Source organism: Homalodisca vitripennis, chromosome 4, assembly GCF_021130785.1.
Source record: "Homalodisca vitripennis isolate AUS2020 chromosome 4, UT_GWSS_2.1, whole genome shotgun sequence".
NCBI classification, from domain to species: domain Eukaryota; kingdom Metazoa; phylum Arthropoda; class Insecta; order Hemiptera; family Cicadellidae; genus Homalodisca; species Homalodisca vitripennis.
The window spans coordinates 70,322,957-70,337,557 of record NC_060210.1 but is presented as its reverse complement, the minus strand read 5'-3'; the positions used below and the strand labels follow the sequence as shown (position 1 = coordinate 70,337,557).

General features: G+C 35.6%; 1 protein-coding gene across 6 annotated transcripts in view; it reads right to left on the bottom strand.

Annotated features, from left to right (window-relative positions):
* LOC124359488 (transmembrane protein KIAA1109 homolog) overlaps window positions 1–14,601 on the bottom strand; it is a 227,975-nt gene that overhangs the window by 23,807 nt on the left and 189,567 nt on the right. For all 6 annotated transcript variants that reach the window (XM_046812256.1, XM_046812252.1, XM_046812254.1 and 3 more), the window contains exons 78-81: window positions 13,868–14,045; window positions 12,084–12,181; window positions 2,371–2,521; window positions 777–934 (exon numbers count right to left, since the gene is read on the bottom strand). In XM_046812256.1, coding sequence (XP_046668212.1) covers window positions 777–934; window positions 2,371–2,521; window positions 12,084–12,181; window positions 13,868–14,045 — 585 coding nt within the window. The remainder of the gene's footprint in view (window positions 1–776; window positions 935–2,370; window positions 2,522–12,083; window positions 12,182–13,867; window positions 14,046–14,601) is intronic.

Sequence of the window (14,601 nt, the reverse complement as noted above, 5' to 3'; positions counted from 1 at the left end):
CTAACTACGATATTTTAAACATTAAATCGTTAGCAGTTATATATACATGTAAATTTTTTATTAAATTTGTATGAATGTAAATAGCCTAATTTAATTTTTCAATAAACATTGAACCGCAAAAAGACTTCCCCGCCGAGATCTCTCGCTTGCCAGGTGACTGTGCTACCACTACACCACATAGTCCTTGCTTTTTACAATTAAATTATTTTTTATTTGGCCATATTTGTCACATATGCATTTAAATAACCACACTAACATATAATCGGAAGATCAAATACCTGTCAAGCTACATTTATTTACATTTTTCATTAAATTTGTGTACATTAGCCTAATTTAATTTTTAAATTATATATGTATAACAATCTGAAGTTTAGTACTTTCTTAATACATTGCTATAAATATCATCTAGATATCTTGTCAATAAATAGTACTTTTATATAAAAACAAAACCCTGAAGTGCATGTGATGTGCCACTCACTGCTAGGGTTAAATTAATTGTTTGGTAGTTGTTTAAAGTGCAAATTTACCATTATGATGATTATAATATAACGTTTTAATTTGGAAAATAAGATAAACATTAATGCTAGGACTGTCAAATTCCTTCATAACACAATGGAATACATTGGAATTTGGATCAAAATAAATATTGCTCACACACAAGTATACAACGCACATGCACAGCGCGCACACAATTAACCTAGATTGTAGTTGTGTTAGGTTAGTTATCCTAACACGTAATATGATATAGTTGACAACACAATAAATGTGACTCTCACCGAAAGTATCAATCTTGCTGAGCTCTATTGTGCCACCCACTATGCCACCCTTAGCCTCCAGACTGGAGCCTCCCAAACCTAAGCCAATAAACATGTTCTTGTGTCCTGTGCTGCCGATGGACAGACGTCCTTCTGACCGGAAGTTCTTTGTTAGCCACCTGATACAAGAAACATTCACAATGTACTAAACTGTAATCAATTCCACTACCAATAAATAGGCAAACATATTTCGCATTATTTTCAAATTTATATTATTTTTCCTTTAATACTCAAAATAAAACAATGATTTAAGTGTTTATGTGGGATTTTATAAATATGTTATTATACATAACCAATGTTACTGATCACCAGCTGTACACATTTTTTACTGAAAACATTTGCTTAGTCTAATGCTCCAAGTATGTATGTTCACTTTAACCCTCCGGCTGGCAACGTCGTAAATTACGACTCATTTTTTCCCACTGTGAACTGGCAGAGTCGTAATATACGACTCATTAATTATCGTCTACTAATTACGTCATAGTTCCGATAATTACCGCTCGAATCGCATAAAAGTTATATCACTTTAATCACAAGATCCCAAGCCTTCTAATAATATATATTCACTTTTAATATATATGAATATTTGTTCTTTTACTGGCCGCTAAAAGCTCCCGACTACTTCCACGTGACGTGACTCGGCACTGTTAGTGGCCAGATTCCAATTTCAATTGTAATTTTATTTGTAAATAAAAGTGTTTATAACTATCTATTTTCTTTTTGTGCATAAGTAAGTGAACATTTAGCATATTTTAGATTTTTAAATAAAATTAATTTTGAGTTTTTTTTAATGGCATAATATAAAAAAGTGTTTTTTGAAAAACAAAGTTTTGAGTTCTGACCATCAAACATCCACCATTATTCAGGTAAGTCAAATTATAATTATGTTTATATTGTACAGCATATTCTGCAGAGTAATTTGATGTATAACACTTTTTTGTTTTCTCCAATAATTAATTGTACAGGATAAAAAATTAAAAACTCTGCACAAAGCTTCAAAACAGGGTGCCAGTCAAGGCTCAAATGCGCGCCAGCCGGAGGGTTAACTTTCATCCAGCTGTGTATTGTTTAGTAGTATTCAGTTATTGTTCTAACAATGTTTTTCCTTTCACTTCACCGTTAAAAAAAGTTTAACTTTGCAATATTTTATTTCAAAACAAAATTAAAGGTATTTTTTTATATCCATTTATATTAGAAATAAAAACTATTAAATTTCCATTAAAAATGTGATTTACACTTTCTGTAGATAACAGAATTTGCTTTAAATAATTCTTGTTCAGTGTTATTAACTATTAATTATTATTTAACTATAAAACTATTATTATATATTTGAGAGTATGAATGTTTGTTTACTAGACCAGCCCACAACAAAAGTCCAGTGACATTTGGTCAGTGATGCCATATCGCTGCTGATTAACAGCTGTTCCAACTAGGACAATATGTCTATGATTACAAAAAAATGTAAAACTGGCAACATTTCTCATGACCAAACCAATGAATTCTAATCTGTCTAGGGCATTCTATTAATAAAAAAAGTAAAAATAGTAGCACTTACATAACATTCCCCATAACATTTCCCATGTTCATGTGCACATTGAGTCTTTTAAAGTTCACTGCAAAGAGTACTAAAGTTTCCCAAGTAGATGAACTTGTCTTTGTTTCTGTAGGGCTTGGACTTCCTGAACTAGATCCTCTTTTGTTCTGTTCTGTAAATAAACAATGTAAACTTAATTAATGAAAAGATTACAATTATTACAAATTAAAGAAATATTTTTAAGATGTTGAGCTTAAGTCTTAAAAACTAAGTGGAAGCAATAACTTTTTTATATCTAATAAAAGCTGAAACAACAACATTATACGAGGCCTTAACAAAGAGGTCAAGATGTTGACTGATTATGTAGTAAACACAACTATTAATTAAATGGAAAAATTATTAATGTAAAAATTTAAGTAGTACAAAATAAAACTTGTATACATTATTTTTTACTTTTAAAATAAAGTGAAAAAATACAATTTTGTTTGGTTTTTTACTTACTATATTTCTTTCTGAATCAAAACTGTAAGGAAGTAACCATCATGAGTATTAGTCATGTTCTAAATTCCTACATAATTAAGTTCATGGCTTAGGGAACATGTCATTTGAAAAAAGTATATATATTGTATTCTAATCATGTAATGTATTTAATTATGAAAATATGTAGTACATTATATTTAGTAATTAATTATATTAATAAACTGTATAAGTGGATTAGGTGGTGTACTCTTTTGAACAGAGTAGGCTACTTAAAACATTAGTAGACCTACATAAAATACTTGGGTTCTTGTTTCACTTCAAAACTGAATACTATATCAGTATGATAAATATAAGTAAAAATAAATAAGTTGTTACTATAAAAATGGCTGATTGAACTGTAAATCAAATTAAAAGTGACCAAAATGAAAGTTTACTGTACACACCTAATTACAAAATACACACAGAGTGGGGATGAACCTGCATTAGAACATGTGTGTGCGTCGGCTCCTGGATTTTTAATCGCGTTTGACGGGTTCTAATAGTTTTTATGCTTTGAAAACTATACGTACGTGACAGTGTTGGATTACGTTACCGTCTTATCGGAACCAATAAGTGCTGCCGGAACTGTAGAGAGAGAAACCCTAATTTAAGTCATTAATGTTCCGGTCTCCGCCTGGTCTTCGGTCAGGATCAAAGGTCAAGCGAGTGCCTCTACAGTCTACTGATAAGAAAGGTTTGGAGCGCTCCTTATCTGATCCGTCCGCCTCACCTTCAGCGATGCCTGGAGGTAAACAGACCCCGACTACGGCCCACCAATCCATCGAGGCGTGCGTGGGGGAATGTTTTTCTCACGCTGGCGCCGTTGACGCCCTTGTGGCTAAACTGAAGGTTGTGATCGAGGAAGCTGTCCAGACTGCGCTCTTGAAAGCCAATCAAGAGATCAGCCGACTCAGCGAGGAACTGACAAAACTGAGGACGGACATGGTGGGGATGGAGGTGGCGCACGCGGAGTGGGTGGATGACTTGGAGCAGTACACCCGGCGGAGCAACGTCCGTGTCTACGGTGTACCCGAGGAACAGGGGGAGAACACCGACGCCCTGGTTGTGAAGCTCTGCCAGGAGAAGCTGGGGCTAGAGATGACGGAGGCGTCAATCAGCCGCTCCCACAGGGTTGGAAGACCTCAACCTCCAGCTGCTGACGGCAGAACCAGGCCTCGGGCAATAATCGTCCGCTTCGTGAGTCACCGGGACCGCCGAGTAGTCTACGCCGCCAAGAAGAGACTGAAGGGGACCGGCGTGGTGGTGCGCGAGGACCTGACGGCGCGGCGCCAAGAGGTGTACCGGCGGGCGGTCGAAGTCCATGGGCTGCGCAGCTGCTGGACCAGCGACGGCCGAGTGATGTGGGTGGACAGCCGTGGACATAGGGGCAAGGCTACAAGGTTGGCGGACGTAAAGTAATATATTTATTTAAAGTAGCTTGAATTAGAAGTATTTCATTTTTTTAATTTAAAAACTATTTATAATTTATTATGATTTTTGTTTTCTATATGTAAAGTAAGGCTTGAGTTTTTTTTTCCTTTTTTATTATGTATGTATGTTTGTATGTATATATATTAATTTACGTGTTATTACTTTATATTGTGTTTTACATTGCACTCGGTTTTGAATAGCATAGAGAAAGAAAAACATGTAATAAACCATTAATGATTTTAAATAGAAAACATTATCAACACTTCTACATGGGAAAATAACTTTTGTTTTTCTTTTTCATTTATGTCAGTACAAATATTCTTTATTTTGTTAGTATATTTTTATTTCGTATTCATATTTTAATTAATTATATAAATTTATAAACCTTTAGTTTTATACAGCATTTTATTATTGTATTCCATTGTTATGATTATTTTATTATTGCACCCCTATTTTATTTTATTTTCGCACAAGGAGCCGTACAGCATGTAACTGTGTTTTGGCTCAGGTGAAAATAGTTAGGAGCATTATTGAGTGGATGAGTGTGTGTGGGTATGTCAGGGCCGCGGCCGCGGGCCGGGGCGGGCGTGTCGCGCCACCGTGGACTGTGGACCCAGGATAGCGGGTACGCACAGCTGTCGCCGCACCGACCGACCGGTCCCCCTCCCCTCCCCGTCTCATCCCTCCACAGCTGATATCTTATCTAGCTCCTTAGCGCCTTACCCTAGACACTTGAAAGCCGCACATATTAATGCTCAGTCGCTGAGGGGGCATATTGATGAGATCAGAGAAATATTTCGGCCTCAAAATTTTGATCTGATTGGCATTTCGGAAACGTGGCTCAAGCCGAGTATTCACATAAGTGAGGTGGCCCTTCCCGGATATACTCTGCAGCGGAACGACAGACTGCGAAAGACAGGTGGAGGTGTTGCGGTTTATGTCCGGGAGGGCTTGAGATGTAAACAGCTTGCGTTATCTCCATCTGAGTACTCGGCTAGGCCCGAATTCATTTTCATTGAAATTGGCTTGTCTGGTTCGGATGTACTATTACTGGGAGTGTGTTATCGCCTGCCCAGGACTGGTCATCTGGCAGACTTTGAAAATGCTCTCTTGCAACTTATGCATGGATATAGTCGAATATTGATCATGGGCGACTTCAATACTGATTTACTGAAAAACAATCACGACTATGACTATAGACAACTGACTTCTATTCTCGATTCCTGTAATCTGACAATACTGCCACTGGAACCGACACACCACACTGCCGGATCTGACACTCTCCTTGACCTTATGGTTGTTTCAGAACCACAGCATATCGTCCTTCATGGGCAACTTCCAGTCCCTGCCATATCAAAGCATGACCTGATCTATTGTGTTTATTTTGTAAATATACCTAAGGCTCAGGTTAGATTCATAAAATACAGAGACTTTAAAAATATGGATGAGGCTGCGTTTATGTCTGATATTTTGATGACTTCATGGCAAAACCTTAAAAACCTTGAATCTGTAGATGATATGGTGGATAATTTTAATAAAACCATCATGGGTGTTTATGACAAACATGCACCTATAGTGACAAAGCGTATTAGTAAAAGGCGTCCAGTGCCCTGGATGACAAACGAAATTCTCAGTCTGATGGCACATCGCGACAGTCTGTACAGCAGAGCGAGGCGCTCCCAAGATCTTATACTTATGGACCAGTACCGTGAACTTAGGAATAGGGTTAAGCAGCTTCTACGCAATTCCAGACTGAGATACACGCGAAGCCTTTTTGAGAATAGAAAACAGTCGTCAAGCGACTTATGGAGAAAGGTTAAAAGCCTTGGGGTGGGAAAGCAACCTGAATCACATCAGGTCCATATCCCATTGAATGAATTAAATACCTTTTTCACTTCTTGTAGTCCAACTATCGACCAAGGTCAAGTGAATGACTACTTAACCTATCTTCATAACTTACCTGATCACAGGCGAAATTATCCTGACTTTACTTTTAAGCCAGTGATACAGGGTGACGTGTTGAGGGCTATATGCCGTATCCGCAGCAATGCTGTGGGGTATGACGGTATTCCAATACGCCTCATTAAAAATATCCTCTTTGCTGTCCTCCCTATTATTACTTTAATCTTCAACACGTCATTAAGAAGCTGTGTTTTCCCTTTTCAATGGAAGTCTGCCCTTGTCCTCCCCCTCAACAAGATCTCAGCTCCAGTGTCATGCTCGGATTACAGGCCGATAAGTATTCTACCTGCACTATCTAAAGGCCTTGAGAGAATTGTGCACTGTCAAATTACTGAATATCTGACTAACTATAACATATTAAGTGACTACCAATCTGGTTTTCGCACAAACCACAGTACTGAAACTGCACTGCTAAAGGTAACTGATGACATACGACTCGCCATGGACCATAGACGGGGTACAATTCTTACTCTCTTTGATTTTTCTAAAGCTTTGACAGCGTAAACCATAAGTTACTGTTAGCTAAATTAAGGGTAGTAGGGTTTTCTGATCATGTTCTTAATTGGCTGAGATCATATCTGTCAGAAAGAAGGCAGTGTGTCAAGGTTGCTGACATGACTTCGGACTGGGGGTGTGTTACTTGTGGGGTGCCTCAGGGTTCTATCCTGGGTCCCCTACTCTTTGTACTGTATGTAAATGACATTCACAGAGTTCTCAAATACTGCAGGTATCACATGTACGCTGATGACCTACAAATCTACTTGCACTTTGACGTTAACTCCATTAATGACTGCATCAACAGGATCAATGACGACATTAAAAATATTGTTTTATGGTGTGGAAACCATGGGCTTACACTAAACCATGCAAAAACCAAACCAATACTTATATGCCACACACGTTTACGGAACTTTTTGGACCCAAACACTATTGAATCCTTAATTATTAACGGAACTACTCTACCATACTACGAAACAGTGAAAAATCTTGGTTTAACATTTAACTCGAATTTGACTTGGACGGAAGCGGTGAGGGATATATGTAAAAAAGTCTTTGCATCTGTCCACTCACTGAAACGCTTACAAAGATTTCTACCTGAACGGATCAAACTACTGTTGACAAAATCACTAGTACTTCCACACTTCAATTACTGCAACTCTGTGATGAATGACATGACGGTAGCACTTAGTGATAAGCTGCAAAGGACTGAAAACTACTGTTTACGTTACGTTTATGATGTGAGACGAGACCAACACATTACACCATACTATATTCAGGGAAATATTTTGAAATTAAAAGAACAACGATCAATAAAAATACTAAATTTAGTTCATTCAATTTTACAATCTGGATTTCCAAAATATTTTTCAAACTATTTCCAATTTATATCTCATGATAGTGTAAGAAGCACTCGCTCTGGTTCTCGTACCTTAAGAATGCCCCAACACAGGACTGTAGTATTTGATAGATCTTTTCAAGTGATGGGTTGTCGTCTGTGGAACTCCCTCCCTCCAGAAATCACTTCCATTGAGGGAGATCGGCGGTTTGTGGCGGCACTGAGACGTTTGTACCATGAACGGTTGGTCGGGGCGGGTCCGTCCTAGGGGTCTGTGGGTGTGGTGCTGGCATTGTGTGTGAGGAGTGTGAGTGAGTCAAAACTGCATATACAGGGTGATTCATGAAGTTCTCCCCCCACTTCTACAGCACATTGTACTAGTAAAAATAATGAAAAAATGTTATATAAACATAGGTCCGAAAACGCTTCGTTAGCGAGTTACAGCTAGCGAAAGATTTCGCCTGAATTCCTGGGTAAAGGGTAAAATAAAGCCATACTGAACTTTTGGAAAGGTTAATTAAGTAAGAAATATCGTGGATTCTTATGTATTTTTACCTGATAAAGCTAATAAAATAGGTTTCAGAACTGTTAGTACCTGTAGTAGTTTTTGAGGGATTCAGGGTTAAATGCAAGAAATTGGGGCACGAAACAATGCTTTTTTAAGTTTGATGTACAATAACTTTGTTAAATTGGTAATAAATACATAAAATCAACAAACATTAATTGTAGATAATGTAATTCTGAGAAAATTGATATAATCAAAGTCTAAAATAAAACAGAAATAAGTACCAAAAAATCGATTTTATTCAGTATAATACATTACTAGCTGTAAAGAAATACCGTACGGTATTTAGTTAAAATAAAACAAAAACAAAATGTTTGTTCCTTAATGATGAGATAAATTGAGAAAACAAGATTAACTGTTAAATAAATTTGTTTGTAAATAAAAATATCATGTTTTATTACGTTTATTACATCAAATGTTCGAAAATAAATGAAGCAAACATTTCCCCATTATTGTTTACTAATCATCGAAATGCAGTTTTTTGTTTTATTAATTTCTAAGTTGGTAACGCACGAATAACAGCTGATCAACAATGGTATTCTGTACTGTTACGTTAGAACTGTGTATTAGTGGTGTTTTGCAAGCTACAGCAGGAGATCGGGTTCTGTGAATCGTGTTATTAAATGCAATTTTTCTGTGAGTTATAATTCGATTGTTTATTCAGCGAAAAAATGCCTTACTTATTTACATCAGAGGAATACGCTGATATGGTTTTTATTTTGGGTTACTGTAATGGTAATGCTAGAGCTGCTGTAGAAGAATATGAACTACGTTACCCTAATAATGGTAAAGGAGGATTCCAGATACCAAAACAATTTCAGGAACTTTTCGTACTCTTCGGGAAACAGGATCACTACCAAGTACTAGAACCAATTATGAACGAGCTGTCCAACTTGATGATGATATTGTTATTAATGCTGTTCATCGCAGTCCAGGTGTAAGTACACGACGTATTTCTAGGCGGATAGGAGTTTCGCAGTCAACGGTGTGGAGGTCACTTAATCGAAACAAATTTTATCCGTTTCATAAACAAAAGGTTCAACATCTACAGCTAGGGGATGGTCCGCTTCGCTTGGAGTTTTGCAACTTTTTGAATATTAATAATCAACTCTACAAGCGTATTTTGTTTACGGATGAGGCACAATTCACTCGGGATGGTGTCAATAACTTGCACAATGAACACTCATGGGCAGAAGAAAATCCACATGAGGTAGTGGAACAGAACTTTCAACACCGATTTAGCGTCAATGTCTGGTGTGGCCTTTTGCACAATCGGCTGATTGGACCTTTCATATTACCTGGACGCCTAATTGCTGAGTTCTATTTGCATTTCCTTCAAGAAGAGTTGCCGCAGCTGTTAGAGAATGTTCCTTTACATCTCAGACAAAATTTGTACTTCCAGCATGACGGAGCACCTCCCCACTTTTCACATGCCGTTTCTGCTTACTTAAATCATCAATTTCCTGGACACTGGATTGGTCGTGGAGGGCCTCACCCTTGGCCACCAAGATCACCAGATCTATCTCCATTGGATTATTGCATCTGGGGATGGATGAAAGACATTGTATACAAGACAAAAGTGAATTCTCGTGATGAATTAATTGCCCGTATTATGGATTCGGCTGTGCAGATACAGGGAAGTCCTGAAAAATTAAGAAACGCAACAAAAGCAATACACAAACGTGCTACAAAATGTATTGATAATGATGGCCTCATTTTCGAACATCTATTATAAAAAGGTGCATACGGTTGGCCCAACCTGATTAATTTTGCTTAAAACTAGTAATGTATTATACTGAATAAAATAGATTTTTTGGTACTTATTTCTGTTTTATTTTAGACTTTGATTATATCAATTTTCTCAGAATTACATTCTATACAATTAATGTTTGTTGATTTTATGTATTTATTACCAATTTAACAAAGTTATTGTACATCAAACTTAAAAAAGCATTGTTTCGTGCCCCAATTTCTTGCATTTAACCCTGAATCCCTCAAAAACTACTACAGGTACAGTTCTGAAACCTATTTTATTAGCTTTATCAGGTAAAAATACATAAGAATCCACGATATTTCTTACTTAATTAACCTTTCCAAAAGTTCAGTATGGCTTTATTTTACTCTTTACCCAGGAATTCAGGCGAAATCTTTCGCTAGCTGTAACTCGCTAACAAAGCGTTTTCGGACCTATGTTTATATAACATTTTTTCATTATTTTTACTAGTACAATGTGCTGTAGATGTGGGGGGAGAACTTCATGAATCACCCTGTATATTATTTATTTCAAAAATGGAAGTTTTAATATTATTTTGTGTTATGATTGTATAATTATATTTTTATTTACAAGTATCATATTTATAATTTTTTAGTGTTTAGATTAATGTTTAATTTAATGTATTTAGTAAGGTAGATTAGTGTTAATATTTGTGAATAATTATTGATTAGACAGGTTAAGTGTAAGAAAGGGCCATGAGGCCCTAACTTTGCCTGTTTAAATAAAGGAATTTTCATTTCATTTCACATCACCCTCCAGTTATGCTTAGGCTGAGGCTTACTCTTTGTAGTTTTTTGTAGTATGATACTTGTCAAAACACGAGTTAGGATGGAGTCCAGGTTTGCGTGTAGCAGCTCCTTGTAGCTTTTACATAACTTAAGATAGTAAGATAGGCACTTAAAAAGTAGTTTTATGGTAAACACACACACACGCACACATAATTTCAATAAATATATCATTGCCTCGTACAATATATTGAATCATAAAAAGTAAGGGCTCTACGGTGTAGTGGTAGCACACTCACCCGGCATGTGAGAGGTCCGGGTTTGAGTCCAGGCGGAGCAAGTACTTTTTGCGATTCAATGTTTATTGAAATTAAATTCAGCAATTGCAATTTATACAAATTTAATGAATATATATATATATATATATATATATATATATATATATATATATGATTCAATTATTTTGTATTTGGCCATATCTGTCACATATGCGTTTAAATAACCAAACTAACATATGATCGGAAGACCAAATACCTGTCAAATGACTTATTTATATTAAATTTCTATAAATGGCAATAGCCTTATTTAATTTCAATAAACATTGAATCACAAAAAGTACTTGCTCCGCTGGGACTCGAACCCGGATCTCTCACTTGCCAGGTTTGCGTCCCGGGCGATTTTTGTACTTATAATATAATATTTTGTATTTTGTGCGATATTATATATAATATTTTGTACTTATAATATCGCCAAGTACTTTTTGCGATTCAATGTTTATTGAAATTGCATAAGGCTATTGCCATTTATACAAATTTAATATATAAATATATATATATATATATATATATATATATATATATTAATTAAATTTGTATAAATTGTATTATATATATACACTTGCTGACAACACAAAAATCTTGTAATAATAAAACTGAAAGTATGTGCTACTTCTTTTTTTATTTTTATAAGTAGTAAGTACATTATATATTTTATATACTACCACTTATTTTACTTAGACACTGATGAATTGTTGTCACTATTACTGTAGTATTGTTCACAGTTTGATACCAATTTCAATGCATTAAATTACTGAATTAAATTCTTAAAAATGATAAATAAACATTACAGTGCATAATAGATACAATCATCACGTAATAAAAATTTCTGATGGTGGGATGAGAAGTTTTGTTATCTTATTTCAAGACAATACATTTTTTGCTGTATTAACAAAATATATCTGCAAAAATGGCAAATAAGAATGACTGGGAAGCGCACTCACAGTTTTTACTGACAGTGGGCTGACTAACTCCCAGTTGGCAGTAAGCAAGCCCATAAAAATTTTTGTATTAAAGGGTTAACCATTGTACCATATATTACCAATTCTTGATGAAGAAATAGATAGGAAGCTGGTCTATTATCTACCTGAACGAAGACGAGCTTGTCTTGCCAGATCCGATTCCAAGTTAAGCCTCAACTTGTCTCTGTTAGGACCCAGCATCGGACTGCTTTCACTTATTTCACTGGAAAAATAAAATTTTGGTTCATTGCATGCAGTAGATTATTTATGTAAAATGAATAACTTAGATATAATAACTTAACAGAAATTGTTTTATGTTAACACATCTGAATTACAGTTTGACAAAATAGTTAAATGTTACTATTCAAAAATAATCAATGAAGTCACAAACAATAACTATTTTCTCCTATGGACAAGCAACAGTCTCAGAAATTAGGAACTCACCAATTAACTTCCACACATCTATTAAGACCTGAACCAGGATGCAGATAAAATAATACTTCCTATACAAGTAAACTCAGGGAAAGGAAAGATAACCGAAGAAAATACACTCGGAATAGAAATCTGAAGCTAAGACAAGCCAAAAAAGTACTCAGGAACTTTGAACGTAAAGGAACCTGAGAAGCATATCAGACTTTCAATAGTTAAGAAGTTCAATAGGCTTTTTCAGACTGTTGCAAGCTCAATTAACACCTGAGGGATGTGTCTGAAGGGTTCAATTTTGGATAGTTTATACCAATTAGTTAAACATACAAAAACTGATGTTTCACATATCTGGGCAACCCTATGGATGTCCAGGAGTGGTACTAATTGCAAATATAAAGATATTGAGGTAGAAGGGTGGATAAATAGGTCTAGTCTACTGCAGAGAATGATTGTTGGAGAGGGTCCCCAGTCCACTTTGACTGGATAGCTGACGTACCCTTCTTCCTACGTTACATGCTTGCTATACCTGCTCATGAGATCTTTATAGGAGGTGTCTCCAACCCCTCGCCCAAATTTACCCATCCTGAATATCAAGTCACTCTGGAAACAAGCTCAGAGATCCGTTTGTTATTTTGGTTGATTTAATAAAAAAAGGAATTTCATTTTGCATATCTCATGTGTATTTCAAAGTGCTTATCAAACTAAAACATGCAATTCAAAATCAACCATTTGAAAGACTATCACCAGGCATAATAAGGCCATAATATCTTAACGATAAGGAACGTTCTCACATTTATACTTTATTTAAGAAACAAGATTTTTGTTGGGAATTTTCAACTACTGTAATAGAGTCCCGACCTTTTGTCTAGAAGCTACTTTCTCTTTTTGGACTTAGTGGTTCTCCTTATTAGACTTTGGAAACAGTGGCTTGATTGAAAATGGTTTGAAATTGACAAGTAACCCAAAACTGCCATTGTCAACTGGTAGTGAATTTCTGTACAAAGGGTTTTAAGGGTCCAAAAAAAAATTTTAAATTGGATGGAAATTATGTAGAAAAGTAAGGTAAGGATGTAGTAAATTAATAACATTAATAAAACATTTACTTAAAACTTAATTTTTTAAAAGACCTTAGGAACTTTAGGAATACTCTAAAATAATTATCTTAATTTTGCAGATTTTTATTTTATTTTCCTACTTTTACAAGAATATCACTAGAATTTCAGTTTCATTACTATTGTACTAAAATACATTAAATAAATAACAAATAGCTATTATATCCCTCCATAGCCCTTTACTTTGAATCCAAAAAGACAAATGATGAGCTTTCAACAAATAAAGAAGTATAATTTGCCTACATTAACATTTTTTCGATGAATTAAAGTAAATCTATAAAACATAACAAAAATTTAGATTAGAACAGAACCCTGAGGAACATTTCCCTCACATGTGACACCAGATGACCACTGTAAGACTGACAACTCACCCTTCGATGTCCTGGTCGGGAGAGCTATCCTCCTCACTGTACACAGCCATGGTAGTAAAGTCTCCCAGGAATAGGCGGCGCACAATGCTGCGGCGATACCATGCCTTGGGGAACGCCAGAATCTCCGTCAGCCGCCTCATGTCGTACTTAAACGAGGCAGACCCAATATCTATTATCGCTAAAACATTACAAATCATTATGAGAATGCTGAACACTATCTAAAACCACAGTTTTTATCTATGTTCTTAAAACTGTGGGGCAGCCAGTTTCTGGATTGAGTAATTCCTGTATATTATTCAACTGAGCTCTGTTCAAAAGAATTTAAATTTACTATCTCTACAGCTTCAAACTTATTCAGGTTCAGATTATGTTTTATAGCCGGTACATAGCCTTAAATTTTGAAGGGTATCCAGCTATTCATGTAGTGTAAGGTATGTAATTTCTGTTTATTTGACCTCCATTAACTAAATTATATAATTATCAGTAATAAACAAGACTCAATGTTAGAAAAGTAGTGATCATTGGATTGGTCTATTTATGATTCAGTTCAGAGGTAGTCCTGGCTGGCCAATGATATTCCTGACCATTTTCCTCACTATACATATAATGCGCAACTGTGTACTGTACATCTTCGGCCTTTACCATCGTTAATTTCATGTACAACACATTGCAAAGGTTAAATAAATCTTCATCCTCATTAGTACATTGATTTCTTGAATTGAAAAGCGAATAAC